The 14,740-nt window shown below is 38.7% G+C and overlaps 1 protein-coding gene across 8 annotated transcripts in view; it reads right to left on the bottom strand.

The window, feature by feature from the left end:
- Positions 1 to 14,740, bottom strand: part of UNC13B (unc-13 homolog B) — a 208,244-nt gene that overhangs the window by 154,605 nt on the left and 38,899 nt on the right. For 7 of the 8 annotated variants that reach the window (XM_072922637.1, XM_072922638.1, XM_030258840.4 and 4 more), the window contains exons 6-7: positions 9,572 to 9,642; positions 6,412 to 6,469 (exon numbers count right to left, since the gene is read on the bottom strand). The exons of the other annotated variant lie outside the window; for it this stretch is intronic. In XM_072922637.1, coding sequence (XP_072778738.1) covers positions 6,412 to 6,469; positions 9,572 to 9,642 — 129 coding nt within the window. The remainder of the gene's footprint in view (positions 1 to 6,411; positions 6,470 to 9,571; positions 9,643 to 14,740) is intronic. 8 annotated transcript variants of the gene reach the window in all.

Genomic DNA, 14,740 nt, shown 5'->3' with positions numbered 1-14,740 from the left:
CAGCAGCAGAGAGAAAAGATTTGGTGCTTTTTTATCTTCTGCTTTAATCTTGGATTTTAAATACAAGCCTCACTGCTACAGAACACATATTTATGGCTTGTACATAAAGTTAGGGAATAATTTTTCTATCAGTTTAAAATCTTAAATTTTTAAAAAGTTTGTATTTCACTGTCATAACAAAATTAAAATTGATTTGCTCCTACTACTATGATATTTAAGGATGACTAATAAAGTCCTTAAAAAAACTCCACTAGAAAAAAAAGAATCTTCCACGAAGAGCACTAGATAAATTATGAACGGTAGAGTGTTTAAATGAATATTTGCTTTGTCTGATCACTCCTTATAGAGACACTTGTCAGTATTGGCACTGCTCAACATTTCAGTAAGAACTTTACATTTGGTGTTTATCTGAAAGTAAAAACTTTATTTCCTTGTCACCACCTTTCAGAATACAGCGCATACGCTAGGAAAACAACAACTAAAGAACTGTATTTAGAGGATCAGCAGCAAAATCAAGGCCCTAGAGTTCTCTAGAGTTCAGCAGTACATCAAACTTTGCTACTGTATAATCTCCTAATATAACCAGTATTTTTATTTTTAAATTCCATATGCTGAGTACTCTTCCTTAGGCAGATCCAGTCCTGAAGTAGCAGCTTCATCCTGAAATTGCAGGCAGATATTTTAAAGTAAAACCTTGAATCTATGTTCCTTTCAGCAGATCTATCATGCCTTCAGTCAGCCCAGACAGTGAGTGCCAAAAAGACATAGGAAAACAAGTATACCCAGAGGGAATTTATTCTAAACAAAGAGAAACAGGAGCTGCCAGTCACCCAGAAGCAGAGAGGCCAAGCATCTAGCTTTCCCAGCCCATCAGTAAACTACCACAAAAAAGCTCATACAATGATTCCCCTTGTATGGACCAAAGCAGATTTTCCCTGGCCTAGCTTAAATCAATCAATCAATAAATAAAGCCATTCATGTGTGCTGTTTTGAATTACACTTACACTGAACAGTCTTTTGAGCTGTAACTGCACTGCAGCCAGAAGTTCTATTCCTACTAAAGCACAGCTATACAATGATTGCAACACAATCTTCAGTGTCACCTACCCTTGAGAAGGGTAAAATAATCATTGTTATGATTACTTTACCCTTCCCAAACTGATGTGGAGTAGAGATGCTGTAGGTGGCTGCTGACCTCTGTTGTTTAAATGCAGAATCAGGCTGGTAAACAGAAAAACCCAGCAAGAATCTTGATGTATAGTACACACCTTTACAACACAGAGGGCATTCTCAATGCTGCCTGACCCTCCACTATCACAGATCATGCACCTCTATGAACCATTAGGAGCGACATGCTCTGGCCTGTTTAAGTGTTTTGATGCTGCCTGGCCTTGAGAGACTGGTAGAGCAGATCACTTTTTAAATATATTATTACCATAGAAGAAAAGAAGCAAATTCTCTGCCATTTGCTGCCACAGGGTCAGTTCATCCCACAGCAGGGCTAGATCCCCCAACCCAGTGGGGGTATCTCACATGCCAGTAGCACATTAATGGTAGCAGAAAATGCTACATCCACACTACAGCACAAATACAAAATCACTATTTGGGAGCTTGCTGGGGAGTAAGGACCTGGGAAGGCAATTATCTGTCTGTTAAGCAGACAAAACTCATCAGTGTAATGGGGAAGTGTCATCATCGCAGCATTACAGTCAGTCTGTTTGTTCAGGGGAATGAACAAGCCTTCCCAATGTACTAGTGGAATCTGAACTCCCAAAAAGAAAACCAGTGAGCATCAGGAATGAAACCTCTCAAAGTTAGCCTTTGTGGTACCTCTGAAATAGCAGTGCATGCACAGGAATTAGAAGAATTTTGCAAAACCAAATTTCTTCAATTATCAGTGGCAAAGAAGGGTCACCACAACAAACTGATCTGGCATCAAATGGTACGCATTCCTAAAATGTGTATAAAACATTTTGCCAGATTTTAAGTAGATAAAAAGCTGCTGATGTATCTAAAAAAACTTCAGCATTTTTGTCCTGCAAGCGTGTGTACACACATGTTCCAAAGAGTATTAAGAGATGTAATCTCGGGTTTTTTTCTCTCTCATCTTATGGCACGCCTAGTATAGGCTGGCTTTGGTTTTTTCTACTGGTAAAACAGTATATGAGAAGCTATTGCTTCTTTTATAGACAATACCAACTGGTATCTATCCAGAGCCAAACAAAAATTTTATCTTCTTCTGATAAAAAAGAAGCACAACAAAACCTACAATAAAACACACACATGTACGCAAAATGAAAAAAAAATACACCACACACAAAAAAACCCCAAAAAATTCACAGAATAAAAAAAAACCAAACCAAACAAACAAACGTACAAATAAAAAAACCCAAACCAACCAAATAAAAACAATCCAAAAAGCCCCACAAAACCCAAAAAAACACCCCAAAACAAACAAAAAAACCAGCACAACAAAACATCGACAACCACCACAGCCCTGGTAACCAGGGATTTTACAGAGCAAAGGACTAAAGGAAATGGAACAAAAACACTGAAGCAGATAATAGGTAGAATCATATTGAACAAACTTTTATCTCTTATAGGTCTGTAAACTCCCTGACAAATAGTATACGGCAGTATTTACAGCAGCTGATATTAACCAAGTCTGCCAAAATGATTCTGCAAAGATGCAAAGTATCTTTCTCATCCCAGTTTGCAATGAAACTGATCCAAGTCAGATCTGCATTTAAAACACTCACAGTGTGCCTCACTTGTGGATAATGGACTTCTATGTGTCCGGAAATTATCTTGAGCATGCAAAGAAAACATTTCTGTAACTCATCACAATAAATAACTTAGAGCTTATTGACTCAATGACAAAGTAATCAAATAATATGTTTTCAATCTGCATTATTTAAAGTGAATTTCCAGACAACAAAACCTGCTTTCTTTTCAATTTACATTTAATTTCAGGCTGTAGGTAAAATCCAATATGGAGATGCTGCAGTTTTCTAACAATGACATATCAAAACAATAATTATGACTACATTTAATAGAAAGGCAAACAAAACTGGATGCATGGACACTCTAGTGCTTTGATAATTGCTTGGGATCACTGAAATAAACTGGATCATGTGATCTTTCTGAGGCAGAAGGAATACATAGGGATGCACAGCAGTTGGGAATTAAAAATGAAATGGTTAACTATAATGAAGGAAAGAGGCAGAAGTGCCAAAATCAGTAGGGCTTAGAAAAGACTGTATATGCAACAGAACCACCTGCCTCATTTAAGAATAGGTAGGAAGCCCAGATCCCACATTACCTCAGAAATTATGGGTCAGAGTCTTCTAAGAACAAAACAGCATTTGAGACTATGAAAGGGAGCCTGAAAGCTCAACAATCTCTGGAAAAATTAGAGCTCCCAGTGTGGGCTGAGATTTCCCATGGCACCATGCCAAGGCAGCAGTCCATACATGCCCAGGGACAAAACCCCACCCTCAGATCAGAGGTTGGCTTTCAGATGGGGCCACCTCTCTTCTTTCACATCTTCCTCCATCCTTCTCCCCCCTCCCTGTCTACTCAGGGCAGATAATAGAACAAGCTGCATCCCTGCAGGAAGTGGGAAACCATGACAATAAAAGCTGGTTTGGAAAAGGTAAAAGATGTATGGAAAGTACAGATGCAGAAGAGGGCAGAAGTGTAATCTAATTTTAACATGCAAGGACATGTATTTTCTTAATTAGTGAACCTGATCCTACCTGCTGGAATAGGGTTTTCTCTAGCTGGAACAAGAACACCAAAATGGTCTTCTGAGAGCTGCCAGAGTGGCTAAGCAGGACACCAGTGGCACGTAAATTTATGTACAATTATTTTTTTAAGTGCAAGCTATATTAAATGTTTTGCAGAATTTTTGTTCAATAGTGCCTCAGTTTTTAAGATAATTTTGTGGCTTTTGAAGGATTGGGAAAACATTCTTGTGGAGTAAAACCTACTCACACTGAGCATGGTTTTTTTTCCTTCTTCTAAATAAATGCTTAGTTTTGCTGTCTAGCATACTGTGTCCAGTTCCAAACAGTAACCACACCTCATCTGGCACATCAAGACGATGAAAATTAAAAATTATGTGGTAGAAAACCAGATTAATCTTAAAAGTGTTCTTGAGGATGTTTTTATTATATCTAGTATATCATATAACCTACCAATTACTTACCCAAATGATAAGTATGAACATTCCATATTGAACACATTTTAGTGTGGTAAAGGACACCCACCCTGCTCCTGTGTAAAAAGGGTTGATCTCCTATGTCACATGTCAGGTTAGTGTTCCATAGAAATACAATCTGTGCATGCTCTGTGTTAAACTCTTGAGTCTCAAAGGACTGTGCTGTATTGAGGCAAGCTGACAACCCTTATGCACAAATTGATGCAGGCAGAATTAATTTTTCAAAAGTACCTCTATATTAAATGTCTATTTTGTCTTTTTTCCATGTAGATATTCATAGGCATCAGATACTTGCAGGCAGTAAACAAGCCAAAGTACGCAGCGCTATCAGCTTTATCGAAAATTCTTAAATACATTAACAACAGACTCCTATGAAATGTTTAACATCCATTCTAATACGTGTTTTAATCCCATGAATTATTATATTAATTCCTGTGTGACATGAATTGTTCAAACCACAGGGCCTTCAACTGAATATTGCAAAAGGTCACTTTCCAGAAAGACGCAGGGTGTTAACAGGCAGCACAACAAGGGCGGCCATAGTGCTGCTTCTCACTGCATCTGTCTGCAAGAGCCCAGCTGGTTCTCCAGTGGAGAAAACAGATAAAGGGGGATGTAAAACCACCCTGATGTGGGAACAGGTGCAGGTATTTTCCCCACAAAGAAGCATTCCCTCTAATTTACCCAGGCATCTCAGTAGTTGGGAGATTGAATCAAATCAGCCTCCCGCAAACAAAAGGAAAGTCCAGGATGCAGAGTCAGGCACATAATTTCAGCAAATAACATATTCATTTCTTGGACACTTCATATACTAGACAGTTTTTCTTTGACTTTGTAACATTATGGGTTCTGTATACTATGTCAGTATGAGTTAATCAAATACCAGTTTCTCCCAATAAGTTTCTTATTTACAGGCTTAACAAATAAACTGTACCCTTTTGACCATTTAAAAAACAAAACACACCAAAAAATTCCCCAAAACAGAGCAACAACAGCATAACAACAACAACAAAACCCCCACAAAAAGAAACAAAACAAAAAAAACACAAAACAACAAAACCCTACAAACAAAAAAACCACCCCACCAGACAAAAAACCTCTGCTTTATTCTTTTCATATTTTTTTTCCCTAAAAGGGAGGATACATAAATGAACTAAAATGAAAGTATTACTGGAATACTTTTGATATAGAGTTCTGCATGTTCCAGCTACACAGCACAATCAGGTTTCCTAGGCAATTGGTTAATGTCTAGAGTTGTTGAAGATACTTTAAAGATAACGTAACAATAGCGCACAGAGAAATTAATTCTACTCAAGAAAGGCAAACAGTAATTAACATTTCCTAATGTTATCAGTTTTAAGGAGAACCTATAATCAGCCTAATGGATAAACAGCCTGCAATGTGTAATATGTACATTTTAAAATATTTGAAGTAGAGGATGAAAGATTTGTTTAAATTATGAGACTTGAATTTTATTAATGTTGTTGTCAGAAGTAGATAAGACATTCACAAGAGACATCACTGAGCTTTCATCTATTGTATATTAAAAACAGTGTTTTAGAAATTAATTTTGCAGATCATCAGATACAGTAAGCGCTGTATTATTTTTCCATCCATGTTTTCAGAAGCATAAAAAATGCAAGACAAGATAAGCAGAAATTAGTAAAAATATTTTTCCATCCATCAACGCAGCATTGAAAAGTAATATTGAAGAAATTAGACATCAAGTACACAAACCTCTGGTGTATTTTAAAAGGCTACCAGTAGTACTTGTCTCCAACTATTTTCCCCCTCTTAAAATTTCATTAAACCATAATAAAAATTATATTTAACACAGGAAATTTTAGCAGAACACAGGCTAATACAGTCACATGAAAAAAACACAGCATTTTCTTACTGGTATAAATATTACAAGGGTCTGACAATCTTAGTGACTTTGAACACATTTCTGTTCCTATTTCACACAAGTACAAGAGCAACTGCAAGACTCAATGCCTGACTTCACTTCCTGGCATCAGAAGCTGCAGAGCAATATTTTGAGGAGCACAGCTTTTCATCATTGCACAGAAACTTAAGTATTTCTAATAAGAAAATGTTGGTCAGATGTACCATCACTTGATATCTAACCACAAAAGGATCAAGTACATTGAAAGAGGAAAAAATATTGAGAAGAAATAAGTCTAACTTACAACACTGGGAGGCAGCACTGGGCAATGGTTTCTTCTGGACTTCCTCCTGAAAGGGATACTAAAGGAAGGAAAGAAAAAATAGGAAGGAATATAGAGAGATAAGAAAGCAAGTGGTAACTTTATGACAGCATGCCAGACATAAGAGAAAATATCCCTGGTATTATCAAAGCATAGTATGTATAAGCATAATATCTGTAATATATTCTCCATTATATCTGTATTTAAACACACTCCCAGAAGTGTCCTCTATTTTTATGCCAAAATCACATTACAAAGTGCCCTTCTGTTTAAGGTGAAGTCTGCTTTAGAACAAATACAGGCCCTATCACCAATTCTGAGACCTTCAATTAGATATTGAAAAGAATTTACTCTCCACACCACATTGCCAGTATGACAGGGAGCTCCAAAATGGGAATAAGTCTGTTTGTGTTTAGAAACTCCAGCACAGCCTCAGCAGTTCAAATCTCATGTGGGCTCACAGCAAATCTGGAGTAGGAGATGGCAGTAGTAAGGTAATTAATGTGCCTGGCAAGGCCAGAACACAATGTTTGCCCAGCCAATGCTTGCAAACTCTCCTGTGATCCACTTCACATCCAAAGTGAAGAAATTTTCATCTCATTTAATACCAAATTAGAGAACACAGAGGTATTTCAATTAGCCAGCTTTGACATTTTACAAAGCTGTTTGGTACAGCATCAAAGCATTCCCTAAGGGAATGTCAGTGGTTTTATTTCGTTATTCTCTTCTATCTTGTATTACATAAAAATATGAGCAAACTAGAACAATTGACCAAAATAATGAGAACGGTGTTTGCTAGGAAAAAAACATCTGACAACAAAGGAAGTGGCAAACTTAGCAAGCTGGTGCTGCAGCCTATGCAAAACACAGCCACCAGACGGTCTCTCCTTGCATTTGGTAGGGATTAATGACCAGCTCTGCGTATGGAAGGTGACAACCCAAAGACTTCCACTGCAGTTATCTTCCAATCTGTGCTATTTAAAATGCACAAGGGATCCTGAAAGGTGGTTAGTCTTATAATCAGCAAACTGCCAACCCAGTGAGTTTATCGGACTGTGAAAATAAGAACTGCCGGAACCAGCACTGACTGGTTGACAAAGTGGTGAAACGAAATCTGCTGATGAGCAATTTCAGTAGCACAGGACAGCAGTGGCTTCTGAATTATGATTCTCAGAGATGCCAGAATGACAGAAGTTTGCTCTTTTTAAGACATCAGCCCAACTGATGCCTGGAGTCCCAAAATGAAAACAGAGTATTACGTGTTTGTAGGAAGAGAGGCTGGAAAGCCTTTCTATGACACCATCTGAACTCCAAATGAACCTGCTTCTTCAATACTCCTCTGCAGCTTTCATCTGTTCATTCATCATCTCAAACAGAAAGAGGTGCACTTAAAACAAAGAAGACAAAGGCACAAAGCTGTCTCGTGCTAAAAAACACTGTACAAACCAGGATCTGCAGCCCAAAAGGTGAGGTCTGTAAAACTGAGTGGCAGGGACTGAATGCATCAGGATCAGTCATTTAATTTCTCCAAACAAACCTGCCTCCAGCTAGTTTCTCAAACACTGGGTTTGTTTGTTCAGAGCAATTAAGATATTTGTCCAGGCAATGCACAATTAAGGTGCTGAATTCCTTTGTGAAAACATAACTGGCCTGGGTGCATTTAAAGGGCAACTGGCATCCACAGAAGAGAAATCCACTGAGTGCTGCTCAACACAAGGATACTGCCTCTGGCTCTGGAAGTCACTGCCAGTTAGGGGAATATGCAAGGAAGATCTCATCCCTATTCTGGGTGGCTGGCAAATGTTTAAAGGAACTTTAAAAGAACCACCTGAGGTCAGGCCCCGCACAGTTTTTTTCTCCCTGGTCACAGGGAACACCCATAATAAATCTGAAATCATTAGGTCACAAATTTGATATTTGATTGGTATTTGTTAAGAGCATGCAGTTAGCAAGCAGATGTGTGGCACTGCAGGGGAAGGGGAGACTCAGAAAGCTCAGGATATCTTTCAGCAAGCACCAGCTCAGTGAAGCACTAGAGGGCACCTGCGCCTCGCTGAAGTACCTGAACTGCTGCTCCAGCCTTCAGGAGTGGGGAGGCACCACAGCAGCATCACTGACAGAACAAGGGACAGACTGGGCTTTTCAACGATTCTTAGAGGCTTTCAAACTTATAGGAAGACAGGAGAGGCTGCCCTAAATTCTTTAAGTTTTTATTCACCCAAATATTGGTCTGTCCTCAAACAAAAATAAAATCCATCCTATTTTCCTTCATCTGCACAGTAAACCAAATCACTTATACAATGAAGAGAAAATAATAGATGAAGGATCCCAGAATAAAAATCTCCTGAAGTCATTGCCTTGGCAGAGTATTTTGCAAGTTATCTTGCTATGGAAACACTTGCTATGGAAACAGACCTGTCAAAAAGGCTTCAACAAGACCATATTCTTAGTCGATGTTCCCATCAACACATGAGTGTTGGAGTTTTCTATAAAGTTCATTTCTGGTACAGGCATTAACATGTTAAATCTTATTCTGCAAACAGTCTGAACTGTAAACAAAATTTTAGTCATCCAACAGTCTCTCTTAGAAATAAAAAAAGTAACATCTATTTCGAAGCTGCTTACACAAGCACACACTAGAGCCAGGGAACCAAAGCCACAGTTACCACTTACTCTAATATAAGATGCACATAAACTGAGCCATTAACAACTATATTAGGACAAAAGCCAACACTTCCAACAGTCCTCAGTTCAAATAAAGATTCAGTATCTTGCTTTGTCTTCTTCAAAGAAAGAGTCAACTGCAAAAAAAGTCTTTTTCACTTGATTTCACAAAAAGAACCTACCACAGCATGTCAAAAATGGTTTCACTGTCTGCTTAGGTAAAGCCCGGTGTTGCCTTTCCTTTGAACATATTCACATCAACAAAACATTATTCAAGCACTTCCCAGCATGCAGAAAAATATTCCCTTCCTTAACACTGAAAAGTATACTTGAGAAAAGAGCTTTGTAAGCAGTTCATGGAAGACTTGTAAATTATCAGCATTTAGTATTTACCCTAGTCACAGGGATCTAATACAAAGAATAAAAGCTAGTTATAAGACATTCAGGGCTACAATATTATTTCAATTTAGATATTTACCTCATCATCTCCCAGTGAATTAATTTGTTCTAATTTTCTGGTCCAGTATCTGGCCTCTTCTTCGGGGATATCTAAGTCAAAAGAGTAAGTCATACCACCTTATTAATCAGGCAACTTCACACTCATCACCATTACTATTAAAGATCACATTAAAAAACCCACATATAATTCATATAATTTTTAAGAAATAGGACTGTCTTACATTAATGCTCAGATAGAAAATAAACACTGTACATAGTAGCACAGTTTAAGGGCTTACCTGCTTTCTTGTTTAAAGCTGATTAATCAAATGCACATTTACACAAAGGAGGAAAGACTAGTTCATATTTAATTCAAGTATTAGTTTGATGGAGGGCCATTTCACAACAGCATTTTAATATACTTGCTTATGTTTGATAACACATAAGAAGAGCATCTTCTGGAGGCTTTTTATAATCCCTGCAGAACAAGGGACACCTTTGACTAGCATACCTTATGCACACCAATAGCACACCTCCTGGTGTAACACAAATTAGGTACCAAAAAATAAATTATCTCTTATTTCTTTGCCAGCAATAATCCAAATATTTTGAGGGAATAAACAGTGTTACAGGAAGTCATATTCACATGAAAGCACATTCTTACTTTTACACCACACTGCAGCTTCATTGTGAAATGAATCACAACATTTTCACTGCCAAGAAGAGTTACCAAGCTGACAGCAAGTAGCAAGCATTATCACTTTTATTTGGTAACTATTTTCTCTTTCACACCTTGAAGTAATATAGTGTCCTAATGGAATACTGACTTCTGCCACTCAAAATTTCACCTTTCAAAGCATATGCTCAGAGATGCAGATAACCTGCTGTGAAAAGCTTAACACAAAATTATTTAGGGATGGAGTGGCGTGAAAACATTGGAAAATGAAAAAAAAAAAAAAGTATTTGGATTTGTTTAGTTTGGGTTTTTTTCTAGTCACTCAACATCCCTGAATGTAGCAACTTCTGAAATTTGGCTATTTATGACCTGAAACTGCACCACTGCAGAAACTTCAAAGCTAAGCTCACAGAGGAAGGAAATGGAGGGAGTGCTCCAGCTAAAAACACCACCAGCCTTGTAAGCTGGCAGGAAGGTAGTGCTATACCAGTTCAGCTGGTTTTCCCATCTCCTGTAACTCTTTACACTTTCAGGTGGCCTCAAAAAGAGCCAGTAAGTTTGCTTCCCTGCAATGAACTGTACTCCATGGACACTACCACAATGATATGCTAAGTTATGCACTGGCATGAATGGGAGAAGCAGGACAGGGTGGCCTCCTGATGAAAAGGTGATTCTAAAAGTGGCATCCACTTTCACTCCTCACAGAAAAAAAGAACAATATTTATCCCATTGGAATCTATGAGGCTTTCAGAAAGGACCAAGAACTGCTTTCTTCTTGTACTTTGAGAGACTATCAGTTCTACATGTGTCCTCTCCCAGCCACACAAACCATCATCTTGGGAAGGAAACAAGTCCAAAAACACTGTAGATAACAACAGAACACAAACCACTGTTAACAGGTACATGCCAGATTTAGTGGAATTTCAAGTTTCAGCAGTAGATACTTCCTTGGACTATGAACTCATGTCCACATCTTTGTAACAGAAACACCACTGAATTTTTATGGAACTAGCGTCACTCACACAAGGTGTTAAAATACTCCCCAGTCAAGAAAGTTTTATGGAAGCTGATGGTCTGAATCCAAAAAGCCTGCTCTAAGTAGAAAAAAAGACAACCCATTTCTCCTTGCATGGAAAGAGTCCAAAGTAATTTATTTCAACCAAAATATGCAAAGCCAGCTGTTCTTTCTGAGTACAGTACATTACTTTGTTGTTAAAACCCATCAGAAAACAAGGTAAGAGAAACATGAGAGACTCTTCCACAACTACAAGAGCTGTAGAAACATGTACATGTTTTTGATCACCAGGGGTGTGGATGACAGCTGCACAGATTTATTAGATAGTCTCTGCGCAAATTAGGGCTGGCATTCAAAGCAAATCTGGACAGAAGTCTAGAAAGAAGCATCAGTGAACTGAATGGCTATCAGCATGCAACCTGATGAGATTTAGGAGGACAAACTCCAACAATGGCAAGAAACAATCAAAAAATTACAGCAAAGCCCATGGAATTGTCTTGGAAAGATATCATTTGTCTAAAAGGTGAAGAATTAAATGAGGACTAAAAGTCAGAGCCCAAAGAATTCAAACCTGGATCCTGAAATCAAGACTAAAGAGACTGAGGAGGGGTGAAGCAATGACTACCATCAACACTGCAGAAATTGAGGCTATCTCAGTGTAGGCCTCAATGCCTTCCCAAAACCCATGGTGTAGTGGTATGCCCAGGCATCAAGGAGTAACTCTTGTCTCTTGGATTTACTTCTATCTTACAGTCCAGACAACCATTTCATAAACAGAGCTGTCAGATTTTTACTGCAGGACTGCTGCTTCTATTGAAGCAGCTTCTTACACAAGTCAGAGATAAAAATCAGCTACTGTCCAGGTAACAGCTGATCTAAGGACATCTTCCTGATCTCAGAGAAACTCTTGTCATCAATACTAGTATCAGTAAAATCATTGTACTGTTTGTATTGTTTGCTTTGTAAAGCAAACTTTAAACATGAATCAACTGGCCTATGATCTTGAATCAAGTTACATGCCCAAAAGAAATCCCAATGAGATAGATTTTTTTTTTTCCCAAGGAAGCTTCTGTTGTGTTTTGCCTCAATCAGCAGTTCTGTTGAAGCTGCTTCTCTGGAATGCACGAAGATCACAGACAGCTTGCAAGACCACATCCACTGGCCAGCTATGCATCACTGCTCAACTTTTGACTACAATGGAAATTACTCCACTACATTAACTTCTGCTTAAAAGATAGAAAGATGAACTAGTCCAAAGATAGGCCACCTGAGGCCTCAGCCATCTCAGGACTCCACCAACATCATGCTTGGTGAACACAAGGAATAGGGCCATAAGTCAGTGAAACAAAATTGCTGAAAAACAACAGAGAGGAGACAGACAAGTAGATTCAATAGCTTTTGGTGCTTATTAATTTGAAACCAACACAGAAACACTGCAAGCTTTACTGTCCTTGCTCTTACTGCCATTCTCAGCTAGAAGCTGAACCCCATTTTCTCTAAGCTCCTGATTTTCTGGGCCTGAATCTGCAGGGTCTATATGCAAGCACAGATACGGCAATGGCTGGGGTGGGGGATAAGCAACTCCCACAGCATCACTCAGGATTGAAGGCTCCAAGTTGATCTGATGTGGGATTCCTGAGCACTTGAGCAGGGATATGGGTGGAGGTCCCAGGTGAGGCTGCTCAGAGCAAGTAAGTGCCCTAACACCTGGAATGGGCACACAACAGTACAGTGATTTGTCTGAGTGAGAAAGGAAATAAGAGGAGAATTTGTTGCATCCATACAGACCACTTCACTAAGGTAAACCACTGAGGAAGCTAAATATGACAGCATTCCTGCTGAAAGATCTCTAGTTAGCAACAACCAGACACTTCAGCCCTAAAGCTTTTCTTCTCAGGTTTTCTGGTCCTTGCTCTGAACCTTGCACATCACCTTTGTTTCTTCTGAGTTTTCCCACAGAAGCAGGTCCTGGGCTGGGGCAAAACCTAGCTTGGCAGGACTGAGAACAAGTGGTGAAAGCAGAAGTGATACCCTCTCCCCCCCTACTTTCCCACAGTGTTCACCTGGCTTCCCCTCTTTCCAGCCTGAATTTATTCTCTTTTCCAGTGTATGGGAATCTTTGTAAGTTCTCACTGAAATTACTCTGCTGAGCTGAGTTTTTCTTTCTGTTCAGCTCCCAAAACACTAAAATAACAAGGCATATTGACCCTAACTCATGGTTAGATGCAGATCAGCATGCTCCCATTCTGGGAGTGTTAAGAACACTAAAAGCATCTTCATTCCAAACATGAAATAGAAATTGCTTGGCATAGAACCAAACTGCTACAGTTTGGGAGCCAAAAGCATTTTTGATTATTGCATCTTGTGAGGGATTTGCACAGTCACTGCACTTCTAAAAAAGGGGGACAGACTAAATTACTATCAAGGAGAATAAGCAGAATAATTTTACACTTGGAAAGCAGCATCCTGAAAAATCTGTGCAAACACACACACACTGCATCAAAACAATAACAGCACAATTATCTTCTCCCTACCAGAAAATTTTCTAAACCAACCAAGAAAAGTTGTATCCCTCTCTTGTCTCTCCTACTTCAAAGAGGAGACAGATAGGAGCAGAGGAGAAAGTGGCTGCAGCCTATCTTGGTTAACAAGACAGGTTTCTTCTAGCCATGAAGAAGGCAGTTTATTGCCCTTTTTAATAGACTACCAAGCACAAAAATGTTTCAAATTATAATGCCTCACATTTCCCATCCTCGCTATTTGTTACATTTTTGTAGCAGAGGATTTGCAACTGTTCTGTTTCTGAGAGACAGCTGAACACGGGGCTGACAGAGAGCATCATATGACAGCCTGGTCCCCAGGACTGCCTGCATGACCTCAAAAAAGTTTATTTTCTATCACCAGAAGCAGAGGCTAAAATCCCACCAGCCTTTCTTAGGAAATGACTACTTGCCAACTCCAAGCCTGGTAAATAGTTGAAAACAACATGATATGAATATAAAAATTTTTAAAATCTCTTAAGTTGTCTTCATCACGTACTACCACTATCAGCATCAGCACATTTTGCACTTATTTTAGCTTTAGGATCTGCTGGTCTCCAGAGTGCCAGCAGAAGACATACCAGTAAGGAAGAATCTTGAATGTATCAGGTGAAAGCAGAAACAGCAAACTAATCCAGGATAAACACAGTGCAAATAACAAACCAGTTTCTAAACCTCTCTGCATACACAATCATGTTTTACATCAAGGACTTCAGCTTTTTAGGTTTTCAAATTCATTTATTCTCATTTACAAACCCTTAAAAATCTCTCAAGCTCCACCTAAATACAATGAAATATTTTAAATACATTGAATAACCTGGGGTACTGCATTTGTGTGCATCTAAATGAGACAGCAGTCAGAAATTCTAGAAAAAGCACAGCAGCACAGCCAAACAGGAGAACACACAGGGTTTTTTTTAAAGCTGCTATCCAAGGCAGCAGTGTTTTCAACACTGTTGAAGTTGAAAAGCAGCACAA

Source organism: Taeniopygia guttata, chromosome Z, assembly GCF_048771995.1.
Source record: "Taeniopygia guttata chromosome Z, bTaeGut7.mat, whole genome shotgun sequence".
Taxonomy (NCBI): Eukaryota; Metazoa; Chordata; class Aves; order Passeriformes; family Estrildidae; genus Taeniopygia; species Taeniopygia guttata.
The sequence above is the reverse complement of the archived record's forward strand: the minus strand, read 5'-3'. Positions and strand labels throughout refer to the sequence as shown.